The sequence below is a fragment of the Epinephelus moara genome, chromosome 7 (genome assembly GCF_006386435.1).
Source record: "Epinephelus moara isolate mb chromosome 7, YSFRI_EMoa_1.0, whole genome shotgun sequence".
Taxonomy (NCBI): Eukaryota; Metazoa; Chordata; class Actinopteri; order Perciformes; family Serranidae; genus Epinephelus; species Epinephelus moara.
The window spans coordinates 27241774-27264799 of record NC_065512.1 but is presented as its reverse complement, the minus strand read 5'-3'; the positions used below and the strand labels follow the sequence as shown (position 1 = coordinate 27264799).

The 23026-nt window shown below is 41.9% G+C and overlaps 1 protein-coding gene across 1 annotated transcript in view; it reads right to left on the bottom strand.

The window, feature by feature from the left end:
• Positions 1-22120, bottom strand: part of LOC126393563 (TSC22 domain family protein 1-like) — a 37144-nt gene extending 15024 nt beyond the window's left edge. The window contains exon 1 of the mRNA XM_050049773.1: positions 18658-22120. Within this exon, the coding sequence (XP_049905730.1) occupies positions 18658-21365 (2708 nt within the window). The 5' untranslated portion in view covers positions 21366-22120. The remainder of the gene's footprint in view (positions 1-18657) is intronic.
• Positions 22121-23026: the final 906 nt, after the last annotated feature.

Below are 23026 nucleotides of genomic sequence, written 5' to 3'. Positions count from 1 at the left end.
AAAATGAAATGCAACGATGACCATTCCCATTAAAATTGTGACTCATATTGCAACTGCAATATCTGTCAAAATGATCGCATTTTTTTGCATTTCGGCAGCCCAGAGTGGGTTCCAACTCCGCTTCTCTCTTTCTCACACACACAAGTTCCAAGTTACATAAGTGTGTGTGAGCAGCAGGTTTGAGTAATGTGGAGTGAAACCTGGCATTAAAAGGATTAGCGGCCAAAGAACACAGCGCGCTCCGAGTCCAGACAACAGAGAATAGAAGTAATGCCAGCCGCAGCGATAAAGACGAGGGGAGAAGGCACATTGTGTGGTTGGAGGGTAAATGTCGTGATGCATATCGTCTTATAGAAATGTCAACACAGAATCGACAATTGGATGTACATGCATTTAAAACCAGTTTAATTCAGACCTGTCTGGTTGTAATATTATGTGCAATACTGCAAAATGCGATTATTCATAGCTTTCATCATCTAGTTACAAGTTACATCTGACTGCACTTTAACTGTACCTCCAGTGTATATGCACAATAACATCATCCTCATTTTACAGGCTCTGATGACATCTACTTTGTTATATAACTTAGTTGAAATTCAACATAAATGAACTCAAACTGTATGTTCCCTAGAGGCTACTGTTACACAATAACACCTCACAGCTATGCTCATGTATTCGATGGCATCAGTAATAAATTCTGAAAGTCACGTAAAGCACTAAGGAAACTCGTGATACCAACATTACAAGCAGGACAAGATAAGCCTGTCATGCCTCTGGCTCTTTCGAAAAAACAAGTCAACTGGGGTTTCTTTCGGCATTCAGTTTGAAGTTGTGGGAAATAATAAAACTGCATCTTAGAAAAAGTCCTTAAATTTAAATCTGTCCTCACAAGGATAAGAGATCATTTATCTCCTCTTCCAACCTTTCTTTTCAAACATGTCTTATCTTTTTGAAACTGATGAAGGAGGAAAGATTACACATAATGTCTAGGTCATAAAGCTAACAACATACACACACCTGCTACACAGCCTCCACCTTGACGATAACAGTGATATAAGTGTGTTTGTGTTGGCTGGTGGGAGGATGTGTTTCTCTTAACACTCCACTGAACCAAAAGACTCAGTGAGTCATCTCTCTCTCATGCCCCAGTGTGAATCTAAATAAACCTCCCCCCCAACACAATCAGCACGACTAACAGCTGAATCAGTACAAGCTGTGGATGGATGCACTAGTAACGAATAACCCTAACCCTAACCTGACGAGATTAACAGCGTCAGCAGGAGGCCTGTGTTTCTATGTGTGAGCTGATGAGATTGACCTCTGGTCTCCCCTGTCTATTTTAGATCAAATTATTTTCAGCATGTGTACCTCCTCTAACCCCCAAAGTGTCACCAAACTCACTTTTCATGCAAAGCAGGGAGGTTCCTAACCACTAATTTGGTGTTTAAACAGAAGTTAAAATTTAGGCTAGTCAACTCATCTAAAAGTGAAAAAACACTCAGAAAATAGTCAAAATCTTTTTGACTGATCACAGTTCAATCTATAAAACAATACTGTGTATATTATAAGAGCCATTTGACCCCCGACCTCACCTGAGAGCAGTGGAGATACACGCCCATAAACATCCCAAACACAGAAAATAAGAAGAAAATTAGAAAATACAGAGGTCAGAGTCTCTGCAGAAAAACACACCTCCACACACTAAGAGTAGGTCCTAAGTAATAAATGAGAGGGATTATTTCATGAGTCTATATGTTGTTTTTTGAGGAAAATCCTACAGAGTATACCTTTAACATTAGTAGCGAACAATTGCTCTTTTTTGTTTTGTGTTTTAAAGCAACATCAAGTAGGAAGACATGACATTTCAGCACAAATTATGTCAATATCTAATTTAACAATGTTCATTTAATAAGTTTAATCAACGAGTATTTTTGGTGCTGACTAGTGAGAGTAGCAACTTTAATTGGCTAGTCGACTAATCACGCACATCCCTAATGCAAAGCTCATAAAAATAACCCTCAAAGTGTCCCTAGTGACACTGATGTCAACATAAACAACTATTCATGTCTTTCACTGGCCTCATTTGCTGGTTTGTTAATCTTGAAGTTGGACAGTAATGTTTCCTCAACAGCTCAGCTGCTGTAAACAAAAGATGAAGCTAGATATGCATAACATACTGGTAAAGACATTCAGGTGCAAGTGGCTCAGTAGCAAAGTTCCCTGTATTCTTCGCCAACATCCCAAAAGATTTTTTTCTCTTCCGCTATCTCTAAAAAACAATACATGTTTCAGAAATTCCACAACCCGTGGAAACCCTCATCTCAGTTCATTTCTGACAATCAGTTTGATTTGCAGTGTTGTACAGTGCTGTTTCCCCCATCCCCCGCACTTCTCTCTATCCAACCTACTGACATTGCAGTTGCTGTGCTCTATTCTAATTTGGGCTGGGTCCCTTGGAACAGACAGCCTGAAGACCCAGGGTGTGGCACCAGCCAGGAAACTGATGCTACCATCCATATTATTTATTCCAGCCTTTCCGGAATCTCTGAATCCCAATGATGCCTCAAAGCAAAACCTACTTTATTAAATATCTCTGGATATTGCAGGCTGCAGGCGATCCGCTACTGAAACAGGTCAGGCAGAGTTCATTAAATCAATAACTGAAACAATTAGGCTACAAGCTCTGACCCATTTCCCTGCCTTCTCATTTGTGCGTGTGCACACTACAGCAAGATTACAAATGAGAAGAAGAGAGGGGGACAGAGCAGTGAGTGGATTAGCCAACGATGACTCAGTCAGGGCCTAAATCTCTGACGACAGCAGAGCTATCAAAAGCGCAGCTTAGCTACAAACAAACAAACTGTTTCCTGCCTGGCTTTACAGTCAGGCAGGCTAATACAGACTGTCACACCATCATCATGCCACTTTCACTGAGGGGATGCTTCTCTGGGTATGTCTGCTCTTATATTCAGGATTATATTAAGGCTGGGTGATGAAACAATCTCAACAGGCGATAAAATTTATGTCTGTAATATCATGATAAGCATTACACTGGGCCCCGCTTTCTGAGCTGACTTCAAATTGCAGATTTACCAAGCAGCTGAATGGAGGAAAAGGTCTGCCAACATGTGGCAAGAGTTGCCAAAGTCTGATACAACTTGTCTATCAACACATTTTCTAACAGGATGCAGAGTAATCACAACCCACACCGCCATCTTCTGGTGAGAAATCAGACTTCAATTTGAAAGTCCTCAAAAAAAACTACATGCAAATTCTGTTAATGGGGCTTTCTGTCACATCCATCAAGTAAAAGGAGCAGCTGATTGTCACAGTGGATTTGAACTTTGGACCTCCCTTAAATAGGATGCAAACTCATGCACTTCCTTTACTTCTAATACTACTAATTAGCAATTAATTAGGATTCTCTATTGTCTGATGTTAGTGAAACAAACATTGTGGACAAACTTTAAGCACAATGAGGCGTGTTCAGCTGATAATCTGCAACAGACAGACAACTTTATGCTGCCCTCTTATAACCTCAGTCCTCCTGCACTTGTTGAAGTGAAACTTGGATCATAGTGGGCTAAAAAAAAGAAGATTAAGAAAAAGTCTTACCTGTTACAGCAAAAGGGAAGGGCACATGGAGACATGGAAAAAAGAAAAAAGAAAAACAGATTAATAATAATGTACCAGGAGTCAGAGAGTACAGACAAACACATTTCACTGCAAGGGAAAAAAACATATGATGGAAACAAACATCCCTAAGCTCTCCTGGTCACTGGTTTAATGGATTCATACATTTACACTGAACATTAAAATGCAGAGTTTGGTTGGGATTTAACAGCAAAAACAACAACTTTACAATCAAATCATTTGGGATTTTGGGGGGTTCTTGTGCGAATACACAAAACTACTGACTCAATCACAGACCACAGAACACTCTGAGGCAACATGTTCCATTATTACACTGTATTTATATTAAAAATTCAGAGGACAAACACTCACATGGCTTCATCTGACTTCTTTGATAATCTATATATTCACACTGCTGCTCTATCTTCAGGCTATAAATGCTCAGTGGCTATTGAAAGATGCTTTGAGACTTCGTAGATCTAGGCTGGTATACACTGCCACCTGGTGGCAAACATTAGGGCCAATGCATGCCTTACTACCGGGGTTGGAAATAAGCACCAGCCACTTGCCAAATTCTGGTAAAATATGTAAGTAGCTGCTAGATTTGCTTCACTCACCAGCCAAAAAACACATGGTAATGAGTTGAATGGCTGATAGATTTTGGAATTCACCAGCCAGTTTCCAAGCCTGCTTACTACTGATTAAACTTCCACAAAATACCAGAAAGACTTGCGGTTGTGGGGTTGATTCTTTTTAAAGCTACAGTTGGTACCTTTTATAAAAAACTGTCACTATATTCAGAAAGAAAACTTGATTCATATTTGATCAGTGCTGACTAATTTGAGCTGAGTTCACAAGCAGTTTCAGTAAATATGAAAAAAAGTATTTTTATACAGAAGTTACCAACTGTGCTTTAAGTGTCAACATTCTGCCACCAATTAATCCTCAACTCCATACCCCATGTGTTCTCCTTTGTTGTGCCTTTCTGATCACAGAAATGTCTGACATGTCACAAAAAAATCAGCCTCAACAAGCCAGCTGAGTCACTCATTGCTTTCCTTTGAACACAAACCCTCGTTAAGTCGGCAAGCTTTTATCTCTGTCTAGTAGAATTTAAATATGAGTTTGATAAGTTTTGCTTTGTCTCACTGAAGCAAAGTTACTTTATAAGTAAATGGAATTCACAATGAGATGATCATGATGTGCATTGCTAATGTCATTCACTGTCATAGCACAAAACGTTTTTTCCAATTTAACTCTGTCATACCAGCATTCTCCTAAAACTACATAAGAAAAATATAAGTGCTCATCATTTGATTTGGACCTCACAGAACTATAATCACAGTAATTTGGCTTCATTTGCAATCGTAGAAAACTCATGAAGTGCATCTTATGATAATGATTAATTACTTGGAAAATGAACAAAGCCAAAAATAAAGCTCTAAGTTGAGCAAAGCCTTTAACACATTTTAGTTCATCTGTCATGTAGTGTTTCCTATCAGCCACTAGAGGGCAATGTAACATGTTTTTAATCCAAGGCTCCTTCAACTCTACAGTGGCCTCTCTAACTGCACTGCTTCCAATTATGACTTAATGAATATACTTAACAGCTTTCAATCCAGACCTCCGTCCTGTCTGCACATAATAGACTCAAAGTTACTCAGTCCCTGGTCTTCAGAGGTATAACAAGCATCATCACACAGAACTTATTCTTACTACCAACCATCAGACCCCCAGTATAAAGCCCTCTGTTCAAGAAAAATATATTCTTACCATACCAACTCCCATTAACATGATAAAAAAGCTTGCACACACTTGCACTTTACAGCCAAACTGCTCTTAACTTTATGTGTAAATGCAGTTGCTACATGTATGTTTTCATTCTACCCATGTAGGCCATGCCTTCACATCGATATCGAGGTTTAAGATTAAGACACAAGCTTTGTTCTGTAAAACATTGCGGTTGTTTTCTACTGCTTCCTGTGCATACACTGTTAACTCCTTACCCCAGTGGTTTCGCAACAATTCACATCGTCATTTATGTGAGTTTAGCGACTCTTACGGCTGCTTTGTGACCTCAATACCTCTCACATGACTGACTCTCGAGTCTCAGATGTTGAAGCACATGAATGCATGAAGCTTTTCAAAATTCACTTTCAACCGCAGCACCGCTCACTGAAAATGGGATTTTCAGAAAGTGGAGACGATTTAATGATTACAGCAATGAACTACTTTCAACATGCAAGCCTCAAAATCTAAAAAAGGATATTTATAAGCTCAGTAAAAATAATTTTTAAAAAACCAATGGCTACATGAAAGAACACATAAGAATTCATTATAATAGGACTGGGAAAATGTCCTGTATGGTTAAAAGTTAGTTGGCAGTCATTCAAGGTGCAAGCAGGTAAAAAAAGTAATATATGCAAGTACTGCTGCTTCACTTTCGACTTCCAGCATCAAGGCTACCATGCCTAAAAGGAAGCATTCTTGGCAGTGGTGCTTCAGCACTCTCCCACAGCCATTTGACTAGTCAGCACTGGGACGAGTATGGTGCTTTTAAGCCTAAAAACAGCCTTCACATGACCCACATACATATATGATGAGCCTGGTGTATATAGGCAGATCAATGCTTGCCAACCAGCAGGGGGGAGTGCAGCACTATTTAGAGCTCAAATTGGTTTGCAGGCAGACTTTTGTTGGCATAAATGCCACAGTGACTGTGCCAACAGAGACCAAAGGAAATGTATGAGGCATGTAATGCTAACAGCAAATTAATTAATGACATGTTTTGTCTGTTTTTTGTTCACTCCAAAAAGACTCAGGGTGAGCTGGACTGCAAACAGAACTGAACACACACACAGCCTGCTTAAAACAATATTAAATTCAAAAGTAGGGAGTGTATTTGTATGGGCAACCTGAATACATTTAATAAATGGGAAACAAAGAGGATAGTACACAGACATCACAGTTCCCCACACACACATGATGAAGTGTCGCTGTGCTTTATTCATGCTATTAAGAGAAGCAGCTGGCTAGACTATTGAGGGAAAAAGATTTTAAAAAACAAAAAAAAACTTCACCCCCTCCCTCCAGCAGCCTTTCCTCATTCAGCCACACAGCATAGAGAAGGGGATTAGCTCACACAAAGCGGGAGTGAATGAATATCAACCCCTATGGGAAAAGACACTCAGCGGATAGAGCTCTCACGTCATCGCAGCCGAGCAGAAAGGCTGAAACTATCAGACTCCAATAACCTGAGCGGACCACATAGATCAACAGTTACCCCTGTGACACAGCATGATGATCATCAGACTGCTTCTAATATTTCAGCAGGATATTGTGAGGAGTGTTTGTGGACAGAGCCTGGCTGGCTGATTGTCTCCACTTCCAGTCCTTTTGCTGAGCTAAGCTAACCCTCACCTATCTCCAGCTTCATTAAAATGTCCTCTTTTGAAGATTAATGTCCAAAAATGTCAAATTGTTCCTTTAAATCACTGGAGGCATGTTCTATCTAATCAAAAGGCTTTCGAAAACAATTGCTGTAAGTTGAATTTTAGTATTACAACGCTGTTCTTCTGAACTTTATTTCTTTGTACCAGGATAAGTAAGTGTCTTGTCGAGATTTTGTCTGCCTTTGACATGTAGCTTGTTGACTCTAGAGCTGAAACATGAGTCAGCAATTAATCAATTAGTCAATCAACAACTATTTTGTCTAGCCATAAATCTGCAATAAACACTGTGTTTTTGGTATAACTCCTATGAAAACTTTTAAAGTGTAGACTGTATAGGGGCTTAGAACATTATAATGCAAGTATATGATGACAGTTTCCACGCTCAATTATGTCTCCTAAGTTGTTGCAACAATTTTTGGGTTTATACTATTTGTTACACAGGTTTGGTGCTAAATGTAAGCATTTTTTTTTACCACTCTAGAATTATAAAAATGGTCAAAATACGACATTAAGACACCATAGAAAAATCCATGCTGTGATATGGTTTCAAAAACTTTCAACATTTGGAGATTTCTGTAAGAATTCAATTTTTCTGTGATTGGATGGCAAGCAGTTCTGATCTGGAAACTGCTGAGAAATTCCCATATTGTCAATGTAACTATGAAAGCCATTCATCCTTGAGATACCGAGGACGAATGGCTAACGAGGTCTCTAGTTTATGGTTGTGAGGGTTTTTTTATACAGTGATGTCTGTTTCCAAAAAATGGTCACACTACAATGAAATGGCTATGGGGTGTCACATCATCACACATGAATAAAACTGGTCTCATTGAATCCTCAAGAGTCTCAACTTTCCAGTCACACCCAATTTATGCAATTCCAAGACTATTTAGAGACTCCAGTATGCAGAAATATTCAAATACAATGAGCAAAATGACACATTTTTACTGCATGCAAATGGCAGCATGGTTTTGCACTTAACTGCATGGGACTCACATAAAGTGGGTAGGTCTATAAGGGGGAAACTTGTGGGTACCCAAAGAACTCATTTCAATTTAGATATATTGAAGTGAGAGGTCAAGGGAAATGTACATGTCCTTTTATCCTCGCCAAAATTTTGCCTAACTTTAAAGTGTTATTTAGCCTTTCCTGATAAAGCTAGCATGACATAGCTGATCTTTTAGTTTCAAATGATACCAGTTTCATCACTCTAGCTTCAAAATTCAGCCTGCTGAAGCCTCTTAAAGACAGGAATGTCATCCAGGATCACCAGCAGCCAGGCAGGTCTCAGAGGTTAAGTAATTCTGAATACCTTGGATATCCTTTACTATGTAGTGACACTTCGTAAAACAAGCAATCATGTAAATAATTATGAAATTAATGGATAATGAAAATGATAGTTTGTTGCAGTCCTAGCTGATTCCTCACCCTTTCTCCTGCAGTTAAAACATGGCATGAAAATAATCAAGCATTAAATCCAGGAATTAATATTTAACTTATATTCATGGACGTGTAGACAAATTGTCGCTATGAAGCACAGGACACTCGCCTCATTATAGAGATAGCTGTGTTTGATCTCTCACAGGAGCTGGTGACAGTACATGTATTGCTATTTGACAAATAAGGTTAGCTGGTATAGTTTTGTGCACAGCCTGAATTAATTTAGGATGTCATTATCTTTTTAGCAGTGAATTCTCTGATATATCTTGGGATGACCTTGGCAGCTTTAAATCTTGTAAGGCTGAAAAAAAAAAAAAACTAATCTCAAAATAAAAATCTAATGAAACAAAGTGACAGAGGAAGAGAACAAATGGTATAAAAGACATGGAGGAGAAAAAAGCAGGAATGCTTACGCCGATAGCAAAGTCATGCACTGCATTCTCTCTATTTGCGAGTGTGTGTGTGTGTGTGTGTGTTGGTGTGTGTGTGTGTTAGAGAGAGATAGAGTGTGTGTGATTCCTGGAGCTGACTGGACAGTGTTCTGGCCACAGGAATGCCGGCCATGATTCAGCACATTGCCTGCATGTTTAGGGGGATGACAGGGGCAGCCCACTAAAGCCTAAAAATAAAAATGACTGGCTGAACATGAAACCTCCATCAGCGCCACTTAATAGTGTCATACATTACATAAATATTATGCCACATAGAGATTAACATGGAGGTCTCGACAGCCACAGAAGGATCAATCCTCCGCCGGCTTCTCTTATAAATGATGAGAACCCTGGCTTAACTTTATAGCCACACTATTCGCCAAATATTTTTTTGACGAAAAATAATTTTATGCTCAAAATCAAAAAAATAAAAGGGTGTTACTAAAACAGTAAGATGATGTAAGACTAGACTAGCTCAACACACCGACTAGTACCACTTGTTCGCCCGGCCACAACGCACTGCAGAAAGGGCAAACATGTTACCGAAGATCACAATATGAAATGCAGTTTAAAAAGTTGCATCATCCACCAACAATGGCCTCAAACAAGTCCAGACACTAAGGTGCACAACTTTCAGTCAAAAAGTGCTGGCCGGGGTGGTGTCGGTGCTGGGCTGAGGCAAGAGCATTCGATGCACCTCCAAAACATCCTATAACTTTTCAACAGCGGACCTCGGCAACATATCTACCCTTCCTTCAATGGTCTGTGGCTTGCGTGCGGTGGTGCAGCTCCTTAGTGAGGCAGAAGCCAAATGACGCCTCATCACTACGACAACCGACAGCTACAGCAGGAGAAGATGGTAAAGAAGAGAGAGTCAAATACAGAGAGAGTCGGTGTGTTGTGCTTACTATTGTTTCATTTGTGCTCTGATAAACCGTGAATTCAACAAAATTAGTCCCATATTGCTGTTTTCTGAAGTACTGTAGCTGCAATCTGGTTGCTATGGTAGTGGGTTATGGGTATATCTAGCTATGAATCACACCCCCATTCTCTGTTTAAACAGGAAGTAAAACTGACCTGAGGGGACCTTTAATCACAGTTTTATAACAACATAGTAGCTCCATTAAGGCCTAGTCCACGCGAGCATGGGTATTTTTAAAATGGAACTTTTTTGGCCTCCAGTTTTTAAAAAATCTGCGTCCCTACGAGCAGTGTAATAAAAATACCTCCGTCCACATGACACCGCAAATTCCACTATCAAGCAATGTAATACACATGCCAGAGCAGTAGGTGCCGATATAACTCCTAACTGTAAGGCCATTGTAGCCAATCAGAAGGCAGTAAAACGTCATTACCGGAAAAACAACAATCTCTGAACTCATTTATGTGTAAATGAACTGTGGTAAAGCCCATCTTACCAGAGCCCATCTTACCAGTCACGCCAAATGACGTGATTTTAGCCAGCTCTAGGGCTATAGTTGGAACTACAGATTGTACTTCCTCATTTTTGTATGCCCGCCACCATGGACACAAAGAGTTTAGAAGTGGATCGAAAGAGATACCCACCCCTGTCTCTCAGACCACTCAGACTATACTGTAAAATTAGGCTACTGTATTGCCTATTTCTCTCCTAAATGTCTTCAGAAACATTTTTTAGTGCACGGTTTGGCTGTATTATGAGAATTTGTGAACAGCAAGTAAGCGCCATACTGTTTCCTGTATGTAAAAACGGAGGCTGAAAACACTGACATAAAACTAAGCACTGATCAAATGCGAACCAAGATTCTGTAACTGTGTTGCCTATTTCTGGCCTAAAACGTCTTCAGCAAAGTATTTTAGCTAACTGTTTAACTGTAATACATGATAGTTTACCAGCCAGCCACCATATTGTGTCCTGTGTCCAAATGGCCAAGCTTGCATTATGTCACCCACCAGCAGAAACGTTTATTGACCCTGGTAGTTTTAGGTTTTCTACCTCTTGAGCAAAAGCGAATATTTTCTCTGGTCATACAGCACCAATTTCAAAAGTACTGCATCACTATCTTTCCAGCCATAAAAGAAAATGTCTCTGTTCTCATCAGTACAATTACTTTTGTTGTCAAAGAAATAAGTTGGTGGACATCAGGAAAGTAATGTATACACAGAACGCTTAAAATGTCTGTAGAAAGAACTGCACTCTGTGTCGATCCACTGTGATTAAAAACAATAAAACACTTTTTTATAGATCTCAAATGCAGTATTGGCTTATTGCTTTTAGCATAAGGCCAAAACTTGAAAATGAAAAATGCTGTAAAATGTTACCATTGAGCACCAAACCAAACGATCTATCTGGGATTTGAACTAATGAGGAAGTGGATCTGCACAACAACGTATCACAAAAACTCTACATATAATTTCCTAGTAGCCACTAAGGAATTTGCTAGAGTTGTTAATGCCATTCAAAGAGGCACCTTAATGCTTTTTTTAGGAATATGGTTAGGCCTTCACCTACATATGTATCTTTCCTAAACCAAGTTGACTCCCAAAAGGAAAAATTTGTTTCTCACTACATCCCCAAAATAATAACCAGCCATACACGCCCTATTTCAAAGAGATGTTGTTGTTGTAAATGATATATATTGGAAGGTCTGGATGCTTCCTCAAAAATAACTAACCATGAATAAGGTTAAGGAGGTGTCCTTCGACATTATCAGTCATTGGTCACTTCATCTTATATTATGAGAACGTGTGGTGTTTGGTCGCTTCAAAAAAAAAAAAAAAAAAGGATTTTTTTTTTTGGTAACAAATTTGATAATGACATTTAAAAAAAAAAAATTATAAATGGAAATCTAGCGATAAAACACATATTTTGTTGTTTTTCCTGAAAGAAAAAAATAGCAATAAGTGAAACTATTTATTTTATTTCCATTTTATTCCTTTAATGATCCCTCTGTCTGATGATAATGATAATAATAATAATTCTGTAACACAGTGATACTGTGAAACCACAATATTTTTGACACTAATTTAGATTTGTATACTATCCTCTTAATACTGACGCTGTATTGTGTTCTGTTGTTTATTGAAAAAGAAATTCTATCACAAAAAATGTATTTTGGTCGACATTTTTCTTTGCAGTGCTACAAACTGTCTTATTCACAGTGGAAACAGAGAGGCCAATACTGAACCTCTCATGAACCCAACAGGTCAACCCATTTGGGGTGTGATTATATTGCGATGACCAAAGAGACTCAGTCTATTGATTTTGTTGCACTACAGACACCTTCAATGGAGAGACAATGTACAGGCAAATGAGTTATTGCTGAGTCAGAAATATAACTGCATCCTGTGTTGTTCAGGTACAAAAGGAACCAAAATGACAACAGCGGGGTGAGACTGTCACACAACAGTAAGGTTAGAATATCATGACAGAGTGTGTAAGTGAGACTGTGAGTGTGTATTCACTCTGGGGTGGAAGGGCAATTTTCCCATAGATGAAAGGCAGGCTAAAAACACAATCCATTATCATCCATTACGAGCCATTAGTTTTCCCACCACACTTAAGTGAAACAATCCTGTTTATTGATGGAAAAATAAACCATCTGTAAGACAGGAGCAGAGACAAATGAAATCAATGATGCATCTGTACAAAGCATACAAATTAGCAACAGACAAAAACACGGCGTGATTTATGCAGACATATGCAAATGTTAGTGGTATGTACATATTAACCTCTGTTTCATCAAAATACAGTGAACTGCTCAGAATCTCCAAGGTTGTTTTTATTCTGCCATTCATGCTTTCACTGCTTGGCTTAGAAAGACAGTAAATACTCAGTAGTGTGTAGTGAGACCTCCCTCCCTCTCTCTCGCTCATACACAGCATGTTGCTGCTCTGCTGTGTTCTGGTGCTCTCTGGCTTGGTCTATGTGGTGGGAATGGGGGAGGTGTCAGCAGCATAACAAATAACAAACGCTGTTTACTTTTAGCAAAACATTTGTAGCCCAACTGTGGACAAGCAAGAGCACTATTTAAAAAGCAACAGCCAAACACTGCCACAATATTGGTGCATTTGCTACGGAAAAACAACTTTGTGACTGAGCGCGAGTGCTTCTCAGCACCACGCCTGGCCTTTCTTGGTACCTGTGTCCATACTGAGTCCATGGCTTATTTCCAGTTCTCTTTTGCAAAATGATTCCTTTAGTGTGGCTAAAAAAAAACATCTCAATTTTTGTAATGCTCGATGAAATGGCTTTACAAAGGTGTGGCTCTGATTTAGATCTAGCAGTCTTCCATAAACGCCTTTTTTTGACTGACCAGTACAAACGTTATTATAGATCACCAAGGGAAGTAGTTGATAATCAGTACATTGAGCGCATCATTGACACCTTCCGTTTTGTTATAAGAAAATGAAAATTGCAAAATTAATCACAGATTTACATGAGAAAATTGACCAAGTGAAGCTTGGGAAGACTAAATCAGCATATTCAAGATATATGAAATGTTACTTTTCAGCAAAGGTATGCAAAACTTTTATGTTTAATTCAAAGCATTTTCCAAGCATGGTAACTAGTCAACAAGCCATTTTTTTTCAAAGTGGTTTAACAGTGGAAGGAAATACAGCTTCCGGGTCAAATACACAACACCATTGGGCCAAAAAGACTTTTCCCCATAGACCTGCATGGATAAAGAGATGTCTGTATATCAGTATTTGTGCATCACAACCAAGGCTATCACACTCTGGTTGGTTGGTAAATTGGTTGGTCGTTTTGCAAATCACTGTTGTTACTTTAATAAGGCTGTGTGTCCACCAAAGCGTATCTTTATCCCAACTGAAAACGGCAGTTGCTGTTGTTCAGCACTTGAAGATGTCCTATGTGACGGTTGGTCTTTGTGGTGTTTGTCCCGCCCCTTCTGCAATGTGATTAGACGGCTGGTAACATTGAAAAAAGGCAAATATGTATGGGGCCTGACAAAGAAAGCTAATGCCTAAAATGTATCTGCACCTAAATTATGTGCTGATGCACCTAAATGAAAAATTAGGCACCCCAGTGCAACAAATGTAAAAAGTCTGGAGCCCTGGTCAACATTGGAATCTATTATAACCGACTTCAAGATCGAGTTGACTCTATGTAGGACAATACTCCATACAAAACTTTTTAGAGCGATCTTTTAATACAACAGGTTTGGTACAACAGGTACACAATATCACCTGTTATGATTACAACAGTATTAAACCATAGATGGTGGTGCAAGTCACAATATATGACAAGAAAACAATCTATGATACACCACAATACCTTAAGATATTGAACAGGAAAATCTAAGTAGGGTTCAGCACAGAGCAGTGTTGCTCTAAATGCATACAGCTGTGGAGTCATTAAAGAAAATCTGGCCTGAAAAGACAAACAAACCAAGATGTGGCCAATGAGTACAACATTTCCTTTATCCAAGACCCACTGTAGAAAGAGGGACTGGAACATCTGGTTATCAGGTTTGACAGTGTTTGGTATAAACTTCCTTACGCCAATGCTTGGACAAAACCATCTACAGAGCGGGCGCTAATGAAAGGAAGAATGGAGCAACACAATAGCAGGATTTATCAGAGCTGGGACACTGATGCACAACTCAGCTCAGTCTGGTTCCATCTGGTCCGGTCTGCTGTGTCCTCAGCTGTCTCACCGAGCTTCAGACCTGACAAAGTTGGGTTGGGTCAGGTTGGGTCACTTCCTCTGTGTGTTGTGAATTTTGGGGATCTCGTTGATCTCTGCACAATGAGCAACAGGCCCAGCACACACTGGCTCCCTGTACTGCCAGGGGGAAGATTACATTCAAAACAGCCAGCAGCAGAGATAGCCATCGTGCTGCCAGCCAGAGCCACATTCCCCTGAGCCTTTACACATTCACATTCAGACACACACTTAGGCTGTGTTCAGAGCAACAATAGCGCTGGGTTGCAGCATCCTCATTCATTTCCATTGCATTGGCACAGCAGGGGCTTCAGCAAAAAGATGAAGGATAGTTTGACAGAAAAGTTGTACCTGGCTCAACTTTTGCCACAAGGCACCGTCACTGGCACTGCGTTGGCCAGTCAAATACATTCAAGTCTACATGGTAGCTGAAGGAAGATGTTACCACAACTGTAACCCCTTGAGTTTTTTAACAAAGGGTCATTTTCAGTCAGAACAACTGCACATGCTTCTAATATTCAACACAATATGGAATACATATCTGTTTTTGGGCACAAACATATATGCAATTTGCCCAAAATGAAGTAAAAACAGACAAATTTTATTCCAAAAGGAGGTTTGAGTGAAATAATCTTAAACTGCACCTCTTCAAAGCCAAATAAAGGCTGTCAATGTGTCACTTTACATTCCATGGAAGGCTTGGGAATAATGCATGCAATATCTTTTTACCAATATAATAGCGTCATTAGGACAAGTATTAAAACAGAAAAGCTATACCAAGATCACACCACATGCCGATATAAAACATCAAAATTGAGGAACAAAGTGCTTAAACTTGGAACAAAATATCTTGACTTAAACTGTATGTTATAACTCAGCTAGCCAAGTTTGCTAACCTTTACATTGCCTCTCGTCAAAACACCATCTTCCGTCTGAAGAAACAAGAACTAAACTGAAGTACACACACACAGCCTAACCGCACAAAACCAAAACCTCACACAGAGAGTGTCATGCATGTGGAAACCTGTGTATGGTCACGTTTGATACCTGCTCACACATGAGTTACATTTTGCTCATGCTATTTAACATTTGGCAGCATTTTTTAATCACTGTTTTACCATTAACGAGCCTATAAACCCCAGCAGTCAATCAATACACAGTAGCCTCCACACACACACACACATAAAGACCACCCACTCATCGTGAGCAGATTCCATTAATGCCTTGTCAGTGCAGATTGAACAAATTCACAACTGACATACTTCCTCATTCAAACACACTCTCTCTCTCTCACACACACACACACACACACACACAATGATACTCTAAAGAGACCCTGGCGTTTTACAGCCGTGCCTTAGGAGGTGATTTACAAGGGCAGGGTCATCCCACACATTAAACCTTAAAATATGTTGACAGGAGCCACACAGCGAACCAGTAGGAGGCGTACAACCAGCGATATGGCACACAGACCCCCACCCAGAACACCCTTGTAAATACATTCCTACCAGATGGAGAACAAATCAACTTTTATTAGAGGGGCTGGCTCCTCTGCAATTAGTACACAAAGGAAGAAGGTCCAGAGTCTGAGAATTGCTTCCATTAAAGTGACTTTAAAAAGGTGCGATCACTCAAACTTTACTGCCTCTTTGCACAAAATGGCCATCATTTTTTAGCAGCAAAGTGAAAGTAATCAATACCTGTCGTTCCTAAATTACAATTATCAGATTCAAGGCAAAAAATTCAACAATAGTGGACTTTTAGTGCAATCATACTGTGATGAAATAAACACATAGCCTCTGACATTTGACAAAACCCTGTTGTCCAAATGAATGCAAATTGAAAAAAAAAAATGCAAACAGAAGTTGTTGCCCAGCCCCAATTTAATATCATTAAGTTAAAAAAGGTACGTGACAGAGATATCAAGCTTTCTAAGCAGACAGAGGCAGCCTGGCCTTGTGTTTTCAAAGGGAATGCTTCAATGCCCCAGGTTACCTGAACTAACCACTGTGCAGTATGCACATGGTTTAGTTTCTCCTGACCACAGGTGAACATTGCTGCCACATTTGCAAGATGCAGACACCCTCAAAACAGCCTCAGAAACCCCCACAGAGTAAAATCAACACATCCATCACAACTTAAATAAAACTCAATTATCACCAGCTTCGCAATATATATAATATGTTGCTTATTTAATGTGCGTAGTGTGCCTTTTAAATCACTGTTATTCCCCCTTTTGGTCCCAAACACTTACCCCAAAAACCAATGCAAAGTGGACCTCCAAATTAGTGTCTCTTTTTCTAACTAACTAAACGTTGTTTTCTAATATTCATACATCAGACATTTTTAAATTGCAATTAACTTCCAAATAAATGCTCATCTTAAATAAATGCTGTTAACGACTGAAAACAATACTCATACACTGTCATGATGTTTGTTGTTGTGTGAAACTTTTGACGAGTGTCATCTATTGGCACTATTTATGCCAACATAAAGGACACATGGAAGTATGAGGGCAGTGACGTTCACAATCTTTGAAATGGACGTATCTATTTTTGTATGTAAAGGGAGTATCAATGAGCCCTAAGGGTGCATGGGCAAGCATGTTTGCATCAGCTGATGAGGCTGTGCTGTCATCTCTGAGTTTGCACTGTTTTGTGTCAATGGGTGTCACTGGTTAAGAATGGAAGAGAAACAACCAGTTCCAGTTGCAGCCACCCCTTACTGCGCAAACAGACTTCTGTTACCTATTTGCATTCTCGTGACAGCAGGTAAACTACCGAGAAACCAGCCGTGAGCCTAATTCACCAAGACAATCTTCTTGTTTGAAACAAGGGCTTTGGTTTCACCCAAATGCTACTTATCATCAAAGACAATAATCCACCTGATCCCCATAGATTTCACATTCCTCTGAGTTAAACGTCATGTGATAACAGTAGCCATCCTTCAGTTTCCATCTAGCTGGCCCATAAAGACAGACTGAAACAAAACTAGCATGATTACATCCACGTTAATCTCTACAGACCCAGTAATGTAAACCAGTCCAGTAATAAACTCATCTTTATAATTATAACTCGGGTATGCACAGCATCTTAAAGCCAAGGTAATAACATTTTAAGAGGTTGGGAAAATGGGCTTAAGATTGTAAGAGTGACTGAAATGTGGGCAATTTCCTGCTGTTGCTGCTGCCGGGTGATTAAAATTCCCCCGTAACCTCAAAATCAGTTCTTAAAACGTATTAGGGGGACATTCCACGAGACTTTTCAGCTGAGTGACAGAGAGAGATGGAGGAAAAAGAGAGATGGTGAGAGGAGTGAGAGTGAGCTCTTAATAAAATCAATAAGCTCTTAGTGAAGGAAAAGTACTACTGCGCTATACTTTTCACGTCAACAAGGAAACCACCATCTCTTCTTCATGAGTTCATTTAAAGTTAGCTTTGAAAATAGCCTGTAAAACAAAATTAAATATTGCCCGTAATGTTTTGTCTCATCTGTCGAATGAAACTATTTATTTCTATCATATTTGCAGCCTCCCTCTCTCTTCGGTCTCTGATTAAATAATCATACAACCTCCGCCTTGTTTCCTGCTTTTCAACAACAAATGTGCTGAGACAGTATGTACGGTGAACTGTGCACCCAGCAGAAATTGTGCCCTGTAAGGCAGACAGACAGTCGGGGTTTAAGCAAGGAGTCAGGCTAGGTAAAATGTCGAATCACTGCAGCCACTTGATGAAGACAAGAGACGTCACATCCAGCTGAGCCCTGCACTGTGTCCCACAGACAGAGGACAGACAGACAGACTGTGGCAGCCTGGCAACTGCCTGCTGGCTAGCTGGGAAAACAATAACACTTTTCTTTCCTCACAGCTGCCACAGCAACCAGTGAAATCATCCAGCTTTAAACAGACTCTGAATGCTGAGTTGGTCTACAAACACACATGTAACAGATACACATGATTTAACACTAGTAAAATCTGATTACAACCAATCAAATAAACAAAGAAGTGACAAAAGTGAGGAAATTGAATCTCTTACCCATCCTCCTCTCCATCCACAGCCTTGAGACCAGCTGATGCAGTTAAGGCACTGGCGGCAGCGGCGTTGACCTCGGCTTCTTGACCCTGGCCAGTGCTGGATCCAGATCCAGCCTCTCCTCCGGACAGCTTGGGCAGCCCCAACAAAGCCGACTGGTGCTGGAAGAGCAGCCGCTGGGCATCCTGCAGCTGAGTGGTGGTGAAGGTGGGCAGACTAGCGTAGAGGGCACTGGCCTGGGCAGCATGAGCCAGGGCCAGGGCGCTGCTGTGGTCCTGGGACATGCTGACACAAGACAGTTGGCTCTGTGGAACACCCTGCTGGGGCATCCTACCACTGTTCCCAGTGTTGTGGGCTTGGGGCTGGGTCTGGGGAGCGCTCTGAGGGTTTGGAGGAGGCACACTTGGTGCAGACACTTGGCTCTGGTGGACTGTTGTGGGCAGCTGGGTGCCCAGGCCAGGGTTTTGGATTTGTGTTTGGAGTGACTGTGGCTTCTGCTGCTGGCAGTCCAGATGGCCTGGGTGGCTCTGAGGCTGCTGGCCAAGACCTGGTGCTCCAGCATGAGGGGGCATACTGGAGGTGGCGGACTGAAGGGAGGAGGGCTGCTGGGCCTGTGAGTGAAGAAGTGCCTGTGACTGCTGCGGGCCTCCCATCATCTGACATGCTCCATTAGCTGACCCCGAGGGAACTGATCCAGCTTGGTTGGGCAGAGGTTGAGAAGCTGCAGCCTGGGGGATACCTTGGTGTGGGTGGGTGTACTCGGGTGGCCTCACCTGCGCTTGGGCAGCTTGGGGGGTAGCAGATGGTTGCTGTGGCATGGTGGCATAGCCGACCTGCTGCTGCTGAACACCCACTAAGCCCTGTGTGGAGCCTGAGGATTGATTAGCAACTGCCTGGGCGTAAGTGAGCTGCTGCTGGGGTACAGCCTGCGTAGGGAGTCCAGTGGCAGTCTGATGACCTGGCATGGGAGCAGGCTGATGAATGCTAGTGGGAGCCGAGGGTGCCACAGTAGTCTTCAAATGTGAATGGGTAATATCCTGGGGGTGCATGTGAGGTTGGGACACTCCCATGCTTAAGCCACTGGGGAGGATTCCTTGAAAGCCCTGAGGAGGGGAGGCGTAATCCTGGGCATGCTGGGGGACTGGGGGTCCCCCAGCCTCTCCACTGCACACACTCTCAGTATAATGGCTCAATGTACTCATAGTGCTACTCACAGAACTACCACTTGTGCTTTCCCTCTCTGAGGCCCCAGCAAAGCTCTCAGAGACAAACTGACGCATGCTGAGAGACCCAGTATCAGATGCAGCAGAGCTGGGAGCAGAAGCCGGGGTCTCCTTGTCATAGAATTCAGTGCATGTCCATCTGCCCTTCTTAAAGGGTTCAGAGCTAGAGTCCAGCTTCACCACCCTGAAGCGGGAACTGGTGGTAGCCACTGCAGGGGCTGGAGTTGGGGCAGGAGCAGATGGGACAGAGACTGTGGCCACAGCTGTGACAGGGGCACTCACAGGCGGGGGCACAGCAGACCCAACTCTTCCCTGGATCCCACCAGAGAGTCCAATCCCTCCAGAGGCACTGACAGCAGCAGCAGTAGTTGTAGTAGTCATAGCGATATTGGAGTTGATGTTTTGGGGTTGCTGGATCATGCTGACATTAGTGGTGGTGATAAGGTTACCCCCAGCTGCAACACCACCACCTCCACCTCCACTCCCCCCACTGCCGCTTATCACATTGAGAGGAAAGCCACCACTGCTACTGCTAACACTCGTGCTGATCCCCCCTCTCACAGGCACGTTGGCAGAGATCAACATATTCACATTACTAACAGTGCTGGTCTGGGGATTAACTATGCTAACTGTAGTGCCCGTAGCAGAGCTGTGCATTCCAGGGACAGATCCCGGGGCCACAACCCCCACGGGCTGAGCAACAATACTTGGAGGGGCAGCCTGGGAAACATTCTCTTGAGGGACCCCCATGTTAGAAGGCATTTTCTGGGTGACACAAGGTAAAGCTCCAGAAGTGAGGGCAGATGGGGTGCTCCCAGGCCCAGAGGACAGAGGGTAGACCTGGGCATGGTTAGGATGATTTGGATGTTGATGGTGCACAGTCCCATTCACCATGGTCCCACCATGCTGCTGAGCCTGGTTCAGGGCATGGGGGTGTGAAGGCTGGTTGGGGGAGACAGCTCCAGGGGTCTCTGCGTCATGGAAATTATTCAGCGTCTCCTCCGAGGAGCTCCTCTCTGCTCCCACTATGTCATTAGCCCGGGAGAGGGACACATCCAGGATTTCTGAAGAAGAGAGATCCTCTGTGTGGGACTCATCCAGGTCATCATAGCTCTCTGTGTCTTCTGCAATACTGTTGTTGGTACTCACAGATATTTGTGCTGGAGTCACACTTGTGATCTGGAAGCCACTCTTCTTCTTTATCTGAGCTCCAGTCGACTGTGTGGGCTGGGGCTGCAGATTCAGGCTGTGGGGTGGGATGTGATGGGGACCCGGGGAGGATGAACCAGCAGGAGGTTGGCACTGAATCAACAGGGAGGGCTGATAATCATCGGCGGGGACGTGGCTGTTATTGACCACCGGGTTTGCCGGTGCTGACAGCGCGGAGCCGCTCCCGCTGCCCGTGTTGCTACCCCTTCTGTGAAAGACAGCCGGATGCGCCATCTTTCTAACACTGCCAGAGTCTCCTGCAGGGTCCGGATGATGCATTTCGAGAGAATCCGGGGGGTAGTTGGTCTCTGACAGTATGTGATAAACTTGCAGTTCGTTAACGGCGCCGTTTTGACTAAACTACGATCAACAGACAACACGATCGAAAAAAATAAATATCTGAACCGGCTGTTCTGGATTATCAGACAAAGTTGTGCCAGTATTTACAGCCTCTCATACACGATCCAGTGTTCTCCGGTGACAGTTAGCGAGGCAAAAGAAGCTAGTGGCTGCTTGCTGAGTAGCTAGCGAGCTAACGTCAGCTGATGCCAATGTTAATTCGCCGGCTAACTACCAGTGTTATCCGTTTGTGCCTTTGTTAAACACAAGCTAACATTTTGTGGGCTTTCTGCCGAGAAACTATGTTGTAACAGCCGCTGGTATTAAACGCAGAATAGCTGCTAAGTAAGTTAGCCTTATATTAGATGCTAGCCTGACAGAGGAGTAACGTCAGCTAGCTAGCTGCCAGTCTCCATCACCGGCTAGCTAAACACAGACTATAGCGAGTCGTTTTAGCTGCTGAATTTGTTCAAAGAAAAGAAAATGTAAACAAGCAACCTTTTATCCGGTGCACAGCGATGTAAAACCGACTACGATCACTTAACAGCGGTGTACAACGGTTTAATCCATTCCACTGAGTCCTCGTTTTGGTCTTGGTTTTGCTGTATCACTGGTCCTCCCCAGCGGTAGCGTTGTTCAGGATGTAGCCTCCTGCACCGCTGCTGTGGCTCTGTGCTGTGACGGGACTGAAGGGGAGGGGTGCTCCGTAATATGGCGACCGCGCATGGTCTCTGCTGCCAGACATAAAGCAGTCTGGGAGAGGCGGTGCCGAGCCCAACATCAACATCGACGGAAAGAGCCGGAAAATGCCGAGGAGAGGGCGCTCCCTCGTAAACCAGTTTGGGTAGGCTACATCACAATAGGACAGTGGCGTTGTTGGGCCTGGGTGTCCGAGGCTTCAGCCCCCAAATGTTTTATGAATAACCCCAGATCTCAAAAGGCTTTATAGATATTCAAAAAAATAAATAATTAAAAATAGGCCTAAGAAAAACAACAAAAAAGCCCCGGATCTAGTAATGTGTCATTTCACTCATGAGTCACCAGAGCACATTCAGCCATAGACAGAGGCCACCCAGGAGCACCACAGAGCTCCACTTGAGATCTTTTCTACCTGTGGCCATCAAACTGTATAACCCCTGCCTCTGCTGTAGGGAGGAGGGCTGAAACAAAGGACACTGACAATAATATTGACCTATATTAGCTGCACTATCACTTTTACATGCTACTTTTTATTATCTTGTGCAATATTACTTTTCTAATATTATGATCACTTGTCAATGTCATATGCAGTATTAGTGTCTCAATGTTATATGCAATACTTCTTCACATTGTTATATATTAAATGCACAATATAACTATTATCACGCACACTCTGCTCTTGTACTAATCTTACTTCTATTGTTACTCTATTAGGCACTGTTTTTTGCTTTTTTAACTCCTTAAACACGTTATATCTGGTATATTTTTTAATATTTTGACTGATGTTTAATACTCTATAATTAAAAAAAAAAAAAAAAACTAGGGCCAGTGTGTGACCATTGTTACAGGTTTGTGAATGTAAATTGTTGTTACTATGATTTGTGTTACTGTAATTTTAAGCA